General features: G+C 53.3%; 1 protein-coding gene across 1 annotated transcript; it reads right to left on the bottom strand.

Moving 5' to 3' along the window:
* Positions 1-2133: 2133 nt before the first annotated feature.
* SLC35F6 (solute carrier family 35 member F6) lies at positions 2134-19317 on the bottom strand. Its single transcript, XM_005895705.3, has 6 exons — positions 19119-19317; positions 10162-10234; positions 8914-9085; positions 8215-8427; positions 7420-7530; positions 2134-5889 (listed from the first exon to the last, which is right to left on the bottom strand). The coding sequence occupies exons 1-6, from the start codon at positions 19193-19195 to the stop codon at positions 5420-5422; spliced, it is 1116 nt and encodes a 371-aa protein (XP_005895767.1). The 5' UTR covers positions 19196-19317; the 3' UTR covers positions 2134-5419.
* Between the last annotated feature and the right edge of the window lie 406 nt (positions 19318-19723).

Below are 19723 nucleotides of genomic sequence, written 5' to 3'. Positions count from 1 at the left end.
CAGCAAGATCCTCTGAAGGAGAGCCTGGCAATCTACTATAGTATTCTTGCCTGGCAAAACCCATGGACAGAGGAGCTTGGTGGGCTACAGTCCATGGGGTCACACAGAGTCAGACATGACTGAAGCAACTTAGCATGTATGCATGAGCCCCAACCAGAGTCCCTGGTGCCCCTTGCTGGTCAGCACAGAAGAATCTCTGGATCATCAGTAGGAACAAAGACCATAGATTCCTGGAGATGCCTGTGAATATATCTGGTTCACTTCCTTTATCTGTGGGACAAGGAGACTGATGCCTGGAGAGGAAGGGGCTTCTCAGGCCACTAATTAGAGCCAGATCTGCAACTCTGGATTCACAGTCAAGAACTCTACTCACTGCATCAAGAGGCAATGGAACCCAAGTCTTTACCTTAGAATGAGGAACAGAACCTGAGAATAATATTCTGCATCGAATTTTGGTGGCCCTTTCCTCCTCTGACATTTATTTTGTAAATAAAAGCAAACAAAACACTATTTTGTACTGATGACTTCTGATTTTGTGATGCCCATGGTGATTTCCCCCTTGGCTGTTTCAGAATTTGGGTGAGAGTTCCTGCCTACCTTGAAATGGTAACAACTAACTCTCAACAACAGGCAGACTAGGTTGATGTGGGTCTATGGACCTTTAAGGCAGTATCTCCTTGAGTTGGCTGGCTGGAGCTGTGCTTGGGGATGCTCAGTGGGTCCACTGGTGATGGGGGGTGGGCTGAAGCCTGGTCCAGGAGACATAGTCTTTGGTGACAGCTTACACAATAGACCATCCAACAGCCAAGGGCTCAAAAATATAAGTCTACTCTTTGAATGTCTCCGATCTTCATCCTCTCCACCATTTCTCTAGTTTGAAAGTGTTGCCACTCACTTGTGTCCTACTCTTTGAGGTCCCATGGACTGTAGCCCGCCAGGCTCCTCTGTCCGTGGGATTCTCCAGGCAAGAATGCTGGAGTGGGTCGCCATGCCCTCCTCCAGAGGATCTTCCTGATCCAGGTATCAAACTCAGGTCTCCTGCATTGCAGGCCGATTTTTCACCATCTGAGTTACCAGGGAAGCCCTTCTATAGTTTAGACCCTAATTAACCAGTGTTTTTTTTGTTGTTTAATTTTTTGGCTGCACCACATGGCATGTGGGACACTTGTTCCCTGGTTAGGGATTGGATTCGATATCCCCTGCATTGGAAGCATGGCGTCTGGACCACCAGGGAAGTCCCCAATGGGCGTTTTACCAGTCTTTGCCTTTAGTACCTCCTGACGCTAGTCAAACCTGTCTCCATATAACAACCAGGTGATCTTTCCAAACAATTTGGGTTTCATCACTCCTTTGGCACCCTGCTATCCTAGGATGGAGTTCTAGTGGCTCAGCAAAGCCTAAAGGTACAGCACTACCCAGGGGCCTGTGCCACTCTCTGGCCTTGTCTCTTGCCACTCTCTGTGTTGTACTCATGGCCAGCAAACCAAGCTACTCACCTGCAGCTCTTGAATTCATCATCTGGTTACACACTTAACACACTTCTGTGCTTTCACCAGCTGTTCCTTGCTCCTAGAATGACTTTCCTCTTCCTCTCCTCCCAGCCTGGAAGACACCTGCTCATTCTGCGACACAGGTTCCAAAGGAGCTGACAGCTCTGAGCGCTGAGCCGCTCTCCCTGGCCCCACCGCCCCCGCCCTCAAAGGCTTTTCACTAGGAAACATTGTGCTGGGCTCCAGCTCCTTCCTTACACATCTGACTCTCTGGTTTTCTCTGACGGATCCAGTTCTTAGAGCACATCAGTTCTCAATCAAAGTTTGAATTACGGGATAGAAATCCTATATGTGTGTGTATATATATATATAGAGAGAGAGAGAGAGAGAGAGACAAGACAGATGTAGAAAACAAACTTATGGTTACTAGGGGGGATAGGGAAGGGAGGGATAAATTGGGAGGTTGGGATTGACATATACACACTACCATATATAAAACAGATAACTAATAAGGACCTACTGTACGGCACAGTGAACTCTACTCAATACTCTGTAGTGACCTATAAGAAAAGGCCATTACAGAGGCCTTTTACCTGTCTATCTAAACAGGAGTGGATATATGTATAACTGATTCACTTTGCTATACAGCAAAAACAAAACACTTTTTTATTTTTTGTTGCACCATGTGCCATGCAGGATCTTAGTGTCCTGACCAGGGATTGAACCCATGCCTCCTGCAGTGCTGCAGTGGAAACATGGAGTCTTAACCATGGGACCACCAGAGAAGTCCCTAATACAACACTTTACATCAACTATACTCCAATAAAAATTCTTTAAAACATGAAAAAAAAAATTTTTTTTTTTTGACAGAGTTCTTACTGAAGAAGGGCGATCTATAAACTTTTATGGCTATAGGAGAAACCCCCTGGTGACCTCAGATTTTCAAAGGATGTAGTCAACATAAGGCCGGGTGGGCTCTTAACCAAGGGAAACATGAAAGAACAAAATCAATCTGCAAGCACATCAGGGAGGTGAACACACTTAGGAAGCAAAGAACCTCCCTCTTGTAGGCAGCCAAAGTCTGGAGAGGTAACATCACTTGTCTAAAGCCACAGTCAAGGAGGGGCGGGCTGAGGACACAGGTCTCTGACTCCCTTTCTGCTTCTTCCCCCCAACACCACGTGCCCATCTGGTCCAATCCTCCTACCATCCTCATCAGGGGACTCTGACCATCTTGAGTGTGGTTCAATTGTTAAGAGACCTCTGGACGAGTGAAGGCAAATGCAACCGCCTGGCACAGTCCTAAGTCTCTCTTGTGGGCAGTGAGCCCAAGGGCTCCTCCAGGGCCTGGATGGCAGCCCTGGAGGATGCTCCAGCCCCAGGGTTTTCCAGGACCACTATGAATCGGGCAGGGACTGGTAAGTTCACAATGCAGATGGCCTGAATAACACTGTATCTGAACTGATAAGTCTGTTATCAGTCAATTCTAATTTTGGGGTCCAGGGCCCCCTTACCTTGCTCAGAGCAGTAGGCCACAGCTGCAGACGCCCCCACAACCCTCGAGGCTCAGTGGGAGAGTAGGGATCCTATCCTCTCCACCCCCATGACCAGAACAACACAGCACAGCCTCCCACACTCATCCTTTGAAGCCCCCCAGACACCAGGACAGAGAAGATACACCTCCACGGTCCGGAGGGGTACTTAGGTTCAACATAAAAATTTCACAAGGCATCCTGTTTTATCTTATAATCGACATGAGGTTTACACTCTACTCCACAATAGTGTAACAGAAGATCCCCCCAACCCCAAGCAAAACTGATGCTCTGCATCAGGGCTCTCTGGGACCTAAGCACCTGACAGCCACCCTGGTGGGCAGAGCAGCCTAACAGGACACTGCATTGCAAGCATTTACAGGTACCTTCCATTTATTACCTTAGGTTAATGCCCACAGCCATCCTGTGAGGCCTGGCCTCCCCATTTTAGAGATGTGAAGACCTAAAGCCAGGTGCCTGCGTGGGTGGCAGGCCTGACTATGATTCCCCCTCCCCATGCTCTGCTGCCCCTCACTCCACAACCCTTCGATGCTAAAATCCACATGGTCCATGATTTGTTTACTTTAGCCAGTCCTGGACTCCCAGCCCTGCTCCGATGGGAGAACGGGATGGGAAAGGACTGAGAACCAGCAAATCTGGCTTTGCCAGTCCCTGGCTCTGTGCATTCCTGAGAAGTGTCTTCCTCTCTGGGCTTCAACTTCTTCACATGAACAATGGGGGTTGGGACTGGATGATTTCTCTGGTGCATTAGAGTTTTTCCACTCTGACATTCTAGACATCACCTCCAGGAATGTCCTAACCCTTGTGTTTCTTCCTTCTCACTGAAGAGAAAAGTCCGTATTGCCAATTTCCCTTTGTTTTTAAAAATAAAACCCCTGAAACAACACTGTAAACCCCCCAAGCAGCTGTAGTCCCCACCTCCTCACTCTCCGTCTCCTTCCTCCTGTGATACACACCATGGCCCAGAGGAGCTCACGGCCCCCTGAAACTCAGAGCTGGGGGTACAGGATGGTAAGAACCTGCTGGATCCCCACAGCCTGAGGGCTTTGCTGGTAAGAGATTCCTTCCCCATGATCTATTTAAGGAAGGCATTTGGTGTTTTGTTTTCATGATAGAGCTGCCCAGGGAGTGAAGTGAGGCTCCAGAAACTACCACAGAGTGAGGACCACTGGAAAGAAGGGTTGCTCAGCTCCCTGGGGTCCCTGCTACCAGCACCCTCTCTTCAGGGGTGGGTTACCTGGAGGACAAGAGCACAGGATGTACTTCCGCCCAAAGATCCCAGAGACACTCGTATCGTAGGTGGGGCCACAGGTTTGGAATCAGGCAATCCGCACTTGGAATGTTGCCTCCATGAGGACATCACCTGACCTTCTCTGGGCCATAGTTTTCTCATCCACATCTGCCTGTGCAGGCTGTTATGCACTAACATGTTAGTTATCTAACTAACTAGAGAGCAGTGATAGCAGCATCACTCTGAATGGTAGACTCCTGGGAGACCCATCACCCTGGAGGGCTCTCCATGCAGTGGGGGTGCTGGGGGTGGAGCTGAGGCCCAAATGCCCTCGACACCCCAGCCTGCCACCCGATCATGTAGCTGCATGGCCAGAGCCCTGGGCAGGAGAGCCCTTTCGGCCCAACAGCTTAAAACTCTGGTACTCAGCTTCCTCAGCTTTAAAATGGAAGCTGAATCAGAGTTCATAAAAACTGTTATCAAGGGCTGCCTGGAAACCCCCTGTAATCTCTCCCAGGTGGGCAGGCCCGGGGGTGTGAGCGAGGAGGAGCACCGTGGGCAGGAGGCATTTCCAATAAACGGGCTGTTCCTCCTTCCCCAGGCTGGTCCTACACCATGGACACCTTGTACAGAGCAGGAGCCAAGGCCCAGAAGAACCTGGCACAGGGCTGGGGAGCACACAGCGTTTGCAGCAAGACCCCAGCTGAAACTTCAGTCTCCAGTTAGGGAATATCTTACAAGTCGTAGAAAACGGGGTACTTAGTTCTGTTAGAATTTGCTCACTGACCTCTCTTCCTGGGAGAACCACATTTAGCTTATGACTTAAGAGGAAGCCCTAGGGCTGCTTCAATTCTACCCCATGATTTAGCTCTAGTATTCCAGGGGGTCTGGGGGGCTGGGGAAGCCTGGCAGGGGTTGGGCATGGAACTCAGGCCTCAGAAGGGGCTGGGTAACATCTCTCTGCATGGGATGGTGACAAAGGAAGACCTGGATGTTGTGGCAGTGGCTGCCCTGGGTGGGGGTCAGTGGGGAGGGGGCAGGGTGAGGCCTGGGGGACAGAGCACTTGAGGTTCACCAGCCCACGTGGCCTCAGCCTCAGGGTGAACAAGGAGCGTCCAGGTGGTGGCAGAGGCCCCACAGGAGGCTCAGCTGGCACTGTTGATGGCAGTCCGAGAGCCCCCTAGCAGCCTCTCGTGCTCGCCTTCCTCTGCTGGCGGCCGGCCCCTGGACAGGCGGGCCAGCAGTGGGCGGTGCAGCCCGTTGTAGAGGGCGGTGCCCGCCAGGAGGATGAGGAAGCCGAGGATCTGCAGCGGGTGGAAGGCCTCCCAGCCCAGCGCCAGGCTCAGTGCCCAGATAACAACGGTGCGCAGGCTGTCCAGTACCATGCGGGTGGTGGCACTCAGCTCCTTGGTGACGCTGATGCCCGCGAAGTTGAAGAAGGCGATGCTGCTGATATTGCCCAGCAGCGCCAGCGCAATGAGTGGCTGTCGGCCCACCTGGCAGAAGGCGTCCAGCGCGTCCTCCAGGGTACCGCGAGGGTTTCCGCTAAAGGAGCCGGCAGGGATGTAGTACATGGGTACCAGCAGCAAGGAGAGGATCACGAAGCCAAAGAGGCCTGCGGGAGTGGAGGGAACACGTCAGGTTCTCTGCTGGAGCCCTGGTCCCACCGTGCCAGGGCTCCGCTGACCTCTGGCCACCCCTGCCAAGCCGCCCTCAAACCAGCTCCTTCCTTTCAGGTCCTGGAGGCGTCCTGCTAGTTAGAAACTCAAAACTGCCTACTGAATGGGCTCTGGCTGCCCCTTCTCCACTTTTAACCTGTGTTTTCTGACTGGACCAAGAACAGGAAATACATTTTATACTGTGACCAGTGCACAGTCATGTACGCACTGCCACAAAACAGCTATCCTTACAACATACAATGCTGTCTGATGTTTCTTAAAATTCGGTTCTATTCACTGACAGAAGGATTGGCTGGCTGCAAGCACTACATTGCTCTCCCAAGTGTGGAGAAACACAGCTCTCTAATTCAGTGCCGTTGGTCTGTGACAAGGAGCTGGACTGGAATGCAAATCAAGGCACTGCTTCACTCAGAAGTAGCTTCCCTGGTGGCTCAGATGGTAAAAAATCCACTTGCAATGCCAGAGACCTGGGTTCAACACCTGGGTGGGGAAGATCCCCTGGAGGAGGAAATGGTTACCCACTCCAGTATTCTTGCCTGGAGAATCCTCATGGACAGAGGAGCCTGGCAGGCTACAGTCTGTGGGGTCACAAAGAGTCTGACACGACTGAGTGACTGACGCTTTCAATTTCACTCTGAAAGTCATGCTAGAAAAAAAATAAGTGGAAGCGATCAGTGTGCTTGATGACATAGTCGATGTAGGTGGTTCACGTTTTGTCGTAGGCCCTCGGCTCACAGTGCGCCAGGCACAACCAGCTCCCCGTAGAGACTAAGGGTCACACCTTGATTGCATTGCTCTAATCCACCCTGTTAGTATTACATTTTTAAAGCACTGATTTTGATTTACTTTCCTGCTCAAAAACCTTTGGTAGTTTTTCCCTGCCTGTCATTTAAGATCTAAATCCGCTTGCCTGATGTACAAGGTTCTCTACAATGTGGCCCTGACATATTCAATTCCTGGTTATTTCCCCAACATCAAATGTGTACCCCTGCCCAAACTATTCCTCACTGGTTTCCAAACTCATGTCCAGCTCCCCACATCTCCTCTGCATCTGCAGTTCCCTCCTTCCCACTCTTGCCTGCTGAAACCTGCAGCTCAAATGCCACCTTCCCTGGGCCATGACACTAGATATGCTTGGCAAGTAAACTATCACTTGAGTAAGGGTGGACTGCCTGCTCCTTTCTTCGAGCAGCCCCACTGCTCTAGGAAGTGGTCGGCTTCCCTAAAGTGCGGCTTGCATCTTATTCATCTTCGCCTCTGTCCTCCTTTAGCTCCTGGCTGAGTGCATGGCACGTGTCAGAGTATTTGTCAACATGTACGTGGTGAAGGGAAGGATGGGAGGCGGCAGGCTCAGCCCTCCCAGAGGTCCCCAGCACCCACCGGGCCCTCACCACCTTTTCTCCACGTGCCACCCTGCAGGGCTCACTGCACCCAGCGCCCCCCTGCCAGCCCGTGTTCATACACACCCTCTGTGCCGACCGCCCGCAGTGGATGCACGTTGTGCTTGTACACAAACTTCTCCTCCAGCACCATCTGGATGGAGACGATGATCTGGGCCATGATGATCAACAGGTCCCCTGTGGCAAAAAGGAGGGGCCCAGTGTGAGGCCAGGGCTCGGGGAGACAGCTCCCTCAGGGACGGAACAGCCCCCCACGGCCCCTGACTCTGCAGGGCATCCCTGAGCCTGATCTCCTGGCCCCCGAGGGGTGGGGCAGGCCAACAGGGCAGGCACTGTTACCCCTCCCCTCTCGGGTGAGGCTCCAGAAGGCCCGCGGGTCTGAGGGCTGCACAACTGGGGTAAGTGGGTCTTTTGAGAAGCAATGAGGTTTGAGATGGATATTTCTGGCTTAATTCTGCCTCTGAGGGACCAGGGTGGCACTTCACAGTAAAACTGCTGCAGGCCTTCCTTTCCGGGGCCGTAAGACTGACGGTGATGACGAGCACAGTGCAGAGTGCCGGCTGATCACTGGGTAAGTGCTCAGTAAACGTTCATGCGTTTCCTCTCCTAGATCCCGTAGGTTGTGTGGCTGTAAGTAAACGTAGCCTGAGCCCTCTCCCTCTCCGACCTTCCCACTTCTTACCCACCCCTCTCTCATGCTGCTTGGCCCTGCTTGCTCCCATCACCTCGAGAGCAGGTGCAGGCCAACAGCTGGTACCCCACACACCCTCCCCCGAGGCTTGGTAGGCAGCAGAGCCTATCAGATGCTTTCTCCCCTGACTCTGTGCGGGGCAACCCCTGGACGCCTGTCCCCGGCCACACCTGTGATCACTTCGCTGAGCTTGTGCTGGCTGTCGTGCTTGCTCAGGAGGTCGGCCAGGCCCACCACCACCAGCCCGGCAATGGTCGCAAGGATGCCCAGCCACTGGCTCAGTGCCAGCCTCCGTCCCAGGAAGGCCACTGAAAACAGGCCTGTGAAGATGATCACGGCTCCCCGCAGCATCTGGAAGCTGGAGGCACTGGTCATGTTCAGCGCTGGAAGAGGACAGATGTGTGATGTGAGCTCCTGAGGGCCAGGCTGCTCTGTTCACTGAGGTGTCTTCAAAGCTGAAGGCAGCTGACACGTGCTAAGTACTCAGTGAATGCTGGTGGTATGTGTGTGTGTAAAGGATTGTGTGTGTGTGTGTGTGTGTGTAAAGGGGGAACTGAAGATGAGCTCTGTGTGTGTGTGTAAAGGGGTGTGTGTGTGTGTAAAGGGGGTGCTGAAGATGAGTTTATGAGGATGAGACAGAGGATGAGATGGTTGGATGGCATCACTGACTCAATGGACATGATTTTGAGAAAACTCCAGGAGTTGTTGATGGACAGGGAGGTCTGACATGCTGCAGTCCATGCAAAGAGTCAGACACGACTGAGCTACTGAACTGAACTGAAGATGAGCTGGGGGTGGGGGAAGCTCTTTCACCAGCATCCCCCTGGGGCCACAGTTTGAGCCCTTGGCAGCCTGGCCTGGCGACTCACCCACATACATGATGCTGGTCCCTGTCATGTCGCAGAGGGCTGGGGGCAGGAAAAGGAGAGGGTTGAAGGGCTGTTGGGGATCTGCGCTGGTGTCTGGGTGCCGCGCAGCTCTGCACCGGAGTAGGTAGAAGGCAGCCAGGCAGGAGAACTCTCCCAGGAACATGCCCACTGCCTGCAGGGATGGAACCAGGCCAGTTCAGAGCTGGAAGGAGGTTCACCAGCAACTAATTTTTTTTTTTTCTTTTGTCCATGCCACACGGTTTTGGGTTTCCCTGGTGGCTCAGATGGTAAAGAATCTGCCTGCAATGCAGGAGACCCAGGTTTGATCCCTGGGTTGGGAAGATCCCTTGGAGAATGGAATGGCTACCCACTCCAGGATTCTTGCCTAGAGAATCCCATGGACAGAGGAGCCTGGCAGGCTACAGTCCATGGGGTGGCAAAAAGTCAGACATGACTAAGCAACTAACAGTTTACATGGTTTTGGGATCTTAGTTCCCTGACCAGAGATCAAACCCAAGCCTTTAGCAGTGAAAACACAGAGTCCTAACAACTGGACCACCAGGGAAGTCCCATAACAAAAATGAAAAAAAAATCATCTTTCTTCAAGTAAGAGATAACCTATAAACCCAACATGTAAAACAGACAAACGCAGAGCTCCTGTGTGGGAGCTGCCTACGTCTACTCCTTAGCGCCTCAGACACCTCGATGGAAACCCTAAGGCTATAGAGCCTGGCCGGAAAACCCACCAGTCTAGGCCACTTCCTGGTCAAGTTCTAGATGGAGAAACTGAGACCCTGAGAGGCTCAGGAACTTATTTAAGGTCACAGAGCAAGTTGCTGGCAGAACTGAGGCTGAAATTTGTCTCATCCACTTCCCAGTCCAGCAATAAGGTACCTTCCATTGATGGTGCCTGCCCCGTCCTAGTGGGTCTGGGCTCCCCATGGTTGGAGAGCAGGTTTCACTAGGGGTTGATTTTTCCAAACGGGTCCTGACTTTGTCATGGTGAGGGCTGGCCTCAAGGTGTCCAGGACAGGACCACGCACCAGGACTTGTGCAGGCCTCCTACAGGGAACAGGGCCTTTGGCCCCTTCCAGGGGCACCCCACACCCTGGCCTGTGTTCTGGGGAGGGAGGCAGAGAAGTAGGGAGCAAGGGGGACTCCACCCCTAGGACAGGAAACAGCAAGGCCTCACGGGGGGACCTGCCCTGAGCCCTGGGAGACAGAGCTGGAGAGAAGAGGCACAGATACCTGGAGGAAGGGATGCTGAAAGCTGTGTTCCTGGCTCCCTCCACAGCCCGGGGCCACGAAGTTGTCCGCCCACCTGCAGCAGACAGAGAGAAAGTCAAACCCTGCAGTGCACGGGTTCTCCCACTTGGTCCCAGGCCTGCAGAGAGCTCACGCCTCCTGATGCCAAGAGGCCAGACTTAGGGGATTCGGCCCAGAGTGGGGTTCCCCCTTGAAGGGGCTAGTCTTCACAGTAAGCGGTCTTCACCTGGGAGTTGGGACAGAAAGTGGGGGCCTGGGCACCTTTAGCTGAAATCTCATGAACCGCTAGCAGAAATTTAGCATTTCTTCAAATTATAAATACACTATTGCAGGACCTACAACTCTGTCACACATGGAAATCACAGCTATTCTCATTTTCACATTCGAGTCACTGTAGATACTGTGAAGTATCACTTACACTCTTCACTAGTCAAAAATTACAGTAATCAGACCCACTGCTTATAATTTCATGTGTTAAGAAGTGCATGCACATACCTGTTACTATATTACAAACTGGCTTTTTTAATGTCTGGATAATCTTATTTCAATGCAATTAGGTTTTTCTGTAATCCTTGGTGTTTTATTTGCACACTTCAAAACACTACTCTAGGCTTCACCAGACTATCAAAGGACCCATGCTCAAAAAATATCGAGTCCCTGGTCTGCGGGTCACATGGGCCCTGGGAAACGCCCACCTGACACGGACCGCCTGGTCACCTTCACATAACCTGAAGGGTCTGGCAGGGTTTTCTAGCAGTGGCTTAGAAGCAGGTGGCAAGGACATGGCGCTGTGGAGTGGCCCGCCAGCCAGCGCCCAGCAGATGGGCTGACTCTGGCATGTGGCCCCACTGAGTCCAGAACCTGTCACGGCACAGTGCTCTGGGCTGCTGCTACCAACCATTCTGCACTGACCAACGTCTGTCACTAAAGCTCTTGCCCCTGAATTTCATTGTCACTGGGCTGTGTTATGTCCCTGGGATTGAATCTCTCCTTCATCTGAAAGCCCTTCATATATTTGGAGATGTTTCCACCTTCTGAATCTTCTGGTTAAGCAGCCCCTGCCCTTGCTAACCTTTCCTTCCCTGGCTGCTGACTTCTGGAAGTGCTCCGGTGGGGCCAAGCCCAGACCCAAGGCATGTGATCTGGCCTGGATGGAGTTGGGCAACAGGGAGGCCCCTCTCACGTGTTGGACATCCTGGTTAGTTGACCTGGCTTGGACTGTATCTGCCATATCACACTGCTGACTCAGGTCAACACAGGCCTAGGGCTACTTTCTATGGGTCATTGACCTGCCTATGCTTCCCCCACTCCGGACCATAGCACCCCACGCATAGGCAGTGGCTATCTTTAAAGTATAAGGCTTAGGTGTGTGTGTGTGTTAAGTCACTTCCATCGTGTCCGACTCTGCAACTCTATCAGCCATAGGGTCACCAGGCTCCTCTGTCCACAGGATTCTCCAGGCAAGAATACTGGAGTGGATTGCCATTTCCTACATGAGGGGATCTTCCTGACCTAGGGATCGAACCCACGTCTCTTCCATCTCCTGTGCTGGCAGGTAGGTTCTTTACCACTAGCGCCACCTGGGACTTCTGAAATGTCTTTCCTAACAATATCTGTCAAGAGCAGCTACACTGTGATCCCCACCTATCTTCCAGCTCCTCTCTGTACAAGCCTCAGCTCCCAGAGGGCAGGGAAGCCTTCTGCCTCCTGTGCCCTGAGCAGGGGCCACTCCGCTTGCAGATCTGAGTTTGACAAAGATCCTGAACCAGGGAGACCTGGGTTTGGTCCCTGGGTTGTGAAGATGCCCTAGAGAAGGAAATGGCAACCCACTCCAGTATTCTTGCCTGGAGAATCTCCATGGACAGAGGAGCCTGGCGGGCTATAGTCCATGGGGTTGTAAAGAGTCAGACACGGCTCAGCGAGGAACACACACAAGGCAGGGCTTCTCTGGGAGCTCTTTCCCACAGCTTGGGGCAAGGGCATGATGCCCAGATGCAGGCAGCAGGCAGGGCGGGCTGAGCGGTTATGGTAGCACGAAGCGGGAGGCAGAGACCACATCTACAAAGAAACCTGAACACATCCTAGGGCGAGTGAACAAAACAGGGCTATGGCAGACTTATCTCAAGGTGAGAGACCCCATCCACTCCCAAAGATGTGAGGAGGGATGTTAGGAACAGTGCTTGCTTGGGAACAGTGGAGGTCAAAGGGGAGCTGATGGGCCCTTAAAGAGAAGTGCTAATGTGCCTGGTTGGGAACGTAGAGGAAATCTGGGTCGGGGGATCAGGATGTAACCAGACCCAGTACCAAAGGGGCAAAGAAAGCCCCCACTAAGGACAGAAACTGCCTGTTCTCCAACGGGTCTCATTTCTGCCTAATCTGCAGTAGATTCTGGCTTGGGGATCCTTCCCCGTGCAGGACAGGCCAGCCGCCACGTGTATGGCCTACCCAGGTAGCCCACTCTCCAGCCAGACTCACTGTCACAGACAGAGCCCTGGCGGAGGGCCTGGATGAGGCAGCTGAGCGAAACAGAGAGAAGCAGGGCGAATGAAGAGGTCAAGCTTTACCAAGGGCACAGAGACAATGGCCCTGGAGCAAGTGAGCAGGTCAGAGAGAGAATTCCCAGGGCTCCTCCAGGAGGAACAGGGGAGGTCTTGCCAAGTTCATGGTCAACCAGAAGCCTAGGATAAGGGCTGGTATGAAAGCCCCTTCTCCTGGGGCCGCACCCAGAACACAGACGGGTAGGCTCAAGAAGACTCCGATCTGGCGGTGGGGCCACCTCCTGGAACTCCCGCTGGGCTACTGCCTGTGCACTTGACAGTCACAACTCACATCTGTGTGACTCTCTGGTCCCACACTCACTGTCACTAGAGAGGATATGAACTCAGCATCCAGTAACTTCCACAGCTTTCTTTGCTCCTAGAACCTAATTATACACAAATTTAAACTGTTTGGGTTTCATGAATGGACTTCTAGACCCCACTAGACAAATGGGTAGGTGGTGACTACAGTCCAAATGCACAGTGCTAATTTGCCACCTGGTTTGAGTTGCCCCCTGCTGGTGGGACCAGCCAGGCCTGCCCTTCCCTAGGGATGGGCACCTCAAGGAGCACTGGAGGGCTGGTGCAAAGCCTCCTCCCCTCCCCTGGTGCTGTCTCCTTTCTCCAAGGGTTGGGTCTGCCTGAACAGACTGGATTGGGCAGGTTCCCAGCAGGGGAAATGGAATCTTTTTGTATCTGAGGGACTGGGGCAGGCTTACAGCCCCAGGGATTAGGTGTCAGGACAGGCTGCCCCACCCAGCCTCTTGGGGCCAGGGAGGAGTTTAGGCCTGCAGTCACTTTGGGAAGGAGTCAGGCTTCCCAACTTGGCCCTGGGAAAGGTTTGGCTCACTGTGCAGTTACAGAAGCCCTCAGGTAGCACAGAACCACGGCCAAAAGCCAGCCCTGGCTCATCTGGGGGTGACATCAGTGACTCCCCAATGGGATAGCACTTGTCTCCTTGAAAAACGCTTCCCTAACGTGTATTTATAAATGCACAGTTCATTGTGTACTAACTTTGTACCAGATCTGTATTTCTCCTTGAACTGGCTGACCACTTCACGTGGGCTTTGTGGTTTAAGTCTCATAACAAGGACCCTTGTTTTAGAGACTGGGACTTGGGCGAGAGAGAGCTGTTTCAGCCTCATACAGTTAACGGGTGGATCTAGGCCCAAACCCACCTGCTTGAACTTATTTTCAGAAAAGGTAGCAGGATATATGGAAAGGTCAGACTTGAGACTTTTGAATGTCACAGGTTGGATGAGTTATAGATTTCTCACCTATAAAAGGGGGATAATGATGCCAACACTGATGAACTCGCAAAAGTAATAAATAAGACATAAAAGACCTGGCAGATGGCAGGGAGTCAATAAAAGTTCTTTTCTGTCTCTTCTCCCTTTCTCCTCTGCTGTTGTAATGCCAAAGAAGATGAAGCTTAACAGTTCTATGAAGACCTACAAGACCTTTTAGAACTAACAAAAAAAAAAAAAAAAAAAGATGTCTTTTTCAGCACAGGGGACTGGAATACAAAAGGAGGAAGTCAGGAGATATCTGGAGTAACAGGCAAGTTTGGCCTTGGAATACAAAACGAAGCAGGACAAAAGGCTAAGAGTTTTGCCAAGAAAATGCACTGGTCATAGCAAACACCCTCTTCCAACAACACAAGAGACAACTCTACACGTAGATATCACTATATGATTAATACTGAAATCAGATTGATTATATTCGTTGTAGCCAAAGATGGAGAAGCTCTATACCGTCAGCAAAAACAAGACAGGGAGCTGACGGTGGCTCAGATCATGAACTCCTTATTGCAAAATTTTCCTCTGGGCTGGGTGGGTGTGGCCCCAGCTCAGCTCCACCTGAAGGCTTCCAGGGAGTGTCCCTCCTCTGCGACCCATCCTGCAGAACAGATGGAGGGCCAGAGTGCCGAAAAGAGGAGGACAAACTCGGCCATCATCTCGGGAAGCTCCTAGTTTCACAGACAAGAAACCCAGGGGCCAGAGAGGGCTTGGGCACACAGGGAAGTTCTAGTGCCTGTGAGCCTTCACCCCCTGCTCTGTGCTCCTTCCTCAACACCGAGCACCTTCTTCCTCCTGATCCTTCCCACTTTCCTGGCTGAGGTGGGCCCTCCACTCTCTGGACACTCTTTTCTGGGGATAGCCATGGTCCCTAGGGCAGGAGGCCTGTGGGGACCCAGGAGGCTTAGGCTGAGGCCACATGAGGAAGTGCCTCCCACTGGCAGAAGCGGGTTTCCTTGAGTTCCCTGGGCCTCAGAGGGCTGCGGGGTGGGCTCGCCTTCCTGGGGGATGAGTCATGCTGGCGTGGCCTGGCCCAGTCAAAACTCCCAAGCTCAGCATTCCCAGAGGGGTGTGTGTGTGTGTGTCTGCGTGGGGCTGGGGGTTGCGGTCAGAGGCTGAGGAAGTGGCTGGTGTGGCTGTCTCGGATCCATCAGTTGTTGTCACCTTCCCGAAGAATCTGGGCCATTTCTGCTCACATCCTGGTGAGTCAGCCTCTTTCTCCTGTTCCGGACCTTAAGAAGGGCCCCAGGGCTTCTCCACCCTCTGGGGTGTCACAGCAGGTGGCTCACGTGGTAAGAAATGATGACAGCCCTTCCGTCTCTTAAGGATAAGAAGACTCTCCTCAGGAGCTCTTACAGCATGTTTAAGAGGTGGGGCAGGGATTTTGTGCCCATTTTATAGATGAAACTGAAGCTTGGAGAGGCCCAGTGACTCATCTAATCCCACAGCTGCCAAACCACATGCTCTCTCCTCTCCTACACTGCCCTCCCCATTGCAGGCTTTCTCCAGATTTCAGGCTTTCTCCAGCCAGCATTAACCCCTTGGAAGCAATTATCCTGTGCTGCTCACAGGGTGCGGGGGAGGGGCAGTTGCCAAGGTGAGAAAGTCAGAGCACAAACAGAAAGGAGATTGACAGCCCTTCCCCAATCGAGGCCCATGATCGCAGGCCCCCTGCCCCCTTCCTGCAGGGTCCCAGGACCCAGCGGGTCTGGTGGCTGGAGAACATGGCCCCGTGGCCCTTCATGGGGGGGTGGGCTTCACAGCCTGCAGAAGTTTAGGAGGGGAGCTGAGCCTTCCTGAGTGAGCATCTACTTGACCCTGGCTCTTTATGTACAGAACCCCAGCTGGATTCAGGAGGATGCAGTTCCAGAAGGCACACTGGTTCAGGCAGACAGCCCCACGCAGTGCCAGAGGAGGCCGAAATGTCTGTTCTCTAGGAGGCGCACCAGCAGAAGGCCTGGTAGTGGGGGAGAAGCAGCCACAGAAAGGAGAAGGGAGGGGACCTCTGCCCACACCCAAGGGCCTGCCTGATCCATGACTTTCCCTTCTGCACTCAGGTGACCCCCAGCCCAGCCCAGCCCAGGCAGGCTGGCTCCTTGCAGGGCACCCAATCCTCCTGAGTGGGCAGTGACCTCCTCCAGCAGACAGCTGACCTATGGTCGCAGCACAGCAGCAGCACGTGCTCACGCCCACTTCCTCATCCGCTGTCTTCAGTTCCCAAGAAGCCGGGGAGGGAAACATGCTCACTCGACAGCCCAGACACTGCAAAAGGCTACTAGAGACTCTAAACCTGAACCCTGAGTAAGCGTTGGGACAGAGGCTTCAGTTGCTTGCCACCCGGGCCCAGAGCAAAGGCACTCTGATGGCAGGGAGGGGAGATGCCACTGATAGGGTTACAGCGTCCATAGGCACATGCTTGTCTGTTTTTGTCCAGGGAGGTGTAAGAGGAAGCCCCAAGGAAGAGGAAGTTTGAGGGACTGGACCAAAATGCTGAGACCTAGGTTCTAGACACCAACCAGCTGAATCATATACACACATAAACTTTCCTTGGGACCTTGACTGTAAATTGTGGGGATTAGAATGGATAATTTCTATGTTTCTAACAACTCTAAATGCCCCTGAGAATGATTAGAGAAGTCCCCAGCTTCATTCATACTGGAGGTTAAGAGCATGGATTCTAGAACCAGACTACTTAGGCTCAAATACAAACTCTGCCACTTCATAGCTCAGTTGAACTTGGGCAAGCAAGTTACTCTTTCCAGATTCTCACTTTCCTTATCCAGGGACAAGAAATGTATCTACCTCATAGGGTGATTATGAGAATTCATTAACTCACGAAAGGCAGCTGGGGCAGGACCTGGTACATGCTATTCTCTCTCTGGGTATTAGCTGGTTAGCACTTACTTGCTGTGGTCACATTCCCGTCTGTCTGTCCCTGCTGGAAACTGGAGGTCAGAGTGTGATTTCAAATCGATAATCCCCATCAGGATGTACACCGATGCTTTCCCATGTTCTTTCTCTGAGAGCATTCTTCTTACAGTCTGGCCTCAGAACACTGCTGAGGGTCCAATACTAGGGCCTGTCACAGGTAGGGAGGCTCCTGAAAAGCCCATCAGGTCACAGGCAAAGGCTGGGTCCCCACCTGAAAGCCTCTTTCTGGCCTCTCAGGTAGCCTCCAGGGGCAAAGCCTCCTGGGGCTGAGGATCCTCTGGTTTCTCACCAGACTGGTTTTGACCTCTTTAAGGAAGGAGCTGAGTCAACACAGGTAACCTCAGTAGTAACTCAGCTCTCCTTCGGGACAGTGGCCATGGCACATCACAGCCACCCTGTAAGCACCAGACTGAGGCCTGGACTTGTGGGACTGATGGACAGTGACTTGTTCTGTGGCCTGCAGATCCTAACAGAGATGGAAGACCTCCGGTGGAGTTTCCTTTACAGCTAAGCGCTCAGCAAGAGGAGCACCCTTCAGGAGGCCTCAGGGCCCAGGAGCCCAGCACAAGACACAGACATGGCTGGCCAGAGCCCAATGGGAGAGACAGGTGGGCCCCACCCAGAGGTCCACTTTCCTGTGGAGAAGGGAGGACACTGTGCTTGTCAAGCATGTACACATCTGTCTCATCCACTGCAGATTCTAAGCATCTCAAAGGCCAGGACCTTCTCTTGGTCACTTCTGTCTTCTTCCCTGCGTCTAGGCAGTGGCTTCCATACTGTAAGTACCTTATACGTGTCTGAAGAATTGAACAGAAGACCTCTCTCCCAGACCTCTCTTCTGGGGCATTTCTCACATCACTGATGGGGTGCGCTGGGGAAATACACTCTAGAAAATGAATAAGATACAACCATCCCCACCAACCCCACGGGCCTGGGGCACAGCCCTCAGGTGACTGGGGTGACTCCCCTTTGCTTCGAGCCTGGCAAGACCCAGGTGGAAGTGAGGTCTGACTGGGAGAGGGTCACTGTCTACTGTCCTCCACATGCACCTTGGAACTGGCTCAGAGAAAGGCTGGGCTCTGGGTATTGGGGTTCTTGGTGGGCAGGGGGCAGGAAGGCCCGGTGCCGAGCTAGGGACAGAGAAAGAGCCAAAGGGCCATCAAGAGAAGGGGCTGTCTCTCGGGACCTCCTGCTTGTTACAAAAAGGAGACTGTGCTCGGTCCCTCAGTCTCATGACAGCCCCAGGTCATCAACCCCCAACCTTCTGAGAACTGTCCTTATGGGCCCATGAGCACCACGCCCTCTGACATCAGAGCAGAACCCCCTCTGCCTGCCCTGTCTGGGTTAACAACACTCCTGTTCTCCCAGGCAGAAGCCCAGGAGTGACTATTTGACCCTGTGGGTCAGGCCTTGTGGTTTCACTGTGCGCCTGGTCTCTCCCACCTGGCCCTTCCCTTTCCACCTCACCTCTACCTCCAAGGTCCCCTCATCTGCTCTGCAGCAGCCCTGGAGTGGTTTTCCCTCCTGCAAATTACTTTTCACCCTGACCACCAGGTTCACTGAATCACTTTCTCAAAAGCCCCTCTTTGATTGTGGGATAAAATCTAGCCTGGCCACTTGAAGCGAGTTACAATCCCCTTAGATCTTGCTGTTCCTGCTTCGAGGTTCCCACCACAGCAGAAATTCCACCCAAGCTTCAAGGCCCAGCTGAAACCAGTTCTCCAGGAGGGGCCTATGGAGCACCCCCTACTCTGTCATCGCAGCCCTCCATGCTCACGGATCACTCGGCTAACGTGGCATCTATCGTAGCCCTCCCCGGCCCACAGCTCCTGGAGGGCCGCGCCCCTGATGCCACCTTGGAATGGGCAGCAGAGAGGAACGCCCTCCCATTAAAGATGTTGAATTGGAAAGTGACTGGCTGGGATTAAAGCAGGGGCTCGGATCTCCACCCAGGACACTGCTTGCTCCTCCTCGCATTCCCCGGTGCCTTGCACCTCTTGGGTGGTCTATGAACCGCGTGAACCGATCAGAGAAACTGAGCTGGCTGGTGAGGCCAGGAAATGACAGCCGCGAAGGGGGAGGGCGCAGGAGGAGGGCGGGGGTCGTCAGCGCCCCTGCGGGCGGCTGCAGACCCTACCGAGCCCCAACCCCTCCCGGTCAGGCCCGGACTCACTTTGCCGAGAGTGTGTTGATGGAGCCGGTGACGAGCATGAGCCCGGCCAGGAACAGCTGGTACTTGGTCCAGGCCATGGCGGCGGATGCGGGGAGCGCGATACTAGAGGGTCCCCCCCGCAATCTCCGCGCTCGCTCGAGATGGTAGCTCGCTACCCGGTCACCCGGGGGTCTCGGGCGCGAGCGCTTCCGGGCCGGGAGTCACGTGACCCGAAAAGGCCCCGCCCCGCGCCGGCTCGCTCCGCCCCAGGGAGGGCTCCGGGCCTGGGCGTCTACGCCCGCGGTCTCGGTGTGGGTGCTCTGCCGGACGGGATTTGCGAGCGCTGGTCCCCACAGAGTGACTGGCAAGTCACGGCCCCAGGTGCAAAAGAGGCCCTTCTGCAAAAGAGGCTGATGGGGCGATGCAATGACATTGCATCCGTGGATGTTAGAGCACTTGGTAAACCCTTTAGAGAAATTGAGCTGAACAATGTCAGAGGCAAACCACAAAGTAGAAACGCCCCGCGTGGGAATCTCGTCTCTGCAGGGTACCCAGAGAACTCCCAGGTGGCCTGAGACTAGTGCCTAGAGATCCCAACTCGTGGTGTGGCTCACATCTTCCAGAAA

This window comes from Bos mutus, chromosome 11 (genome assembly GCF_027580195.1).
Source record: "Bos mutus isolate GX-2022 chromosome 11, NWIPB_WYAK_1.1, whole genome shotgun sequence".
NCBI lineage: Eukaryota > Metazoa > Chordata > Mammalia > Artiodactyla > Bovidae > Bos > Bos mutus.
This window is presented reverse-complemented; position numbering and strand designations above follow the sequence as displayed.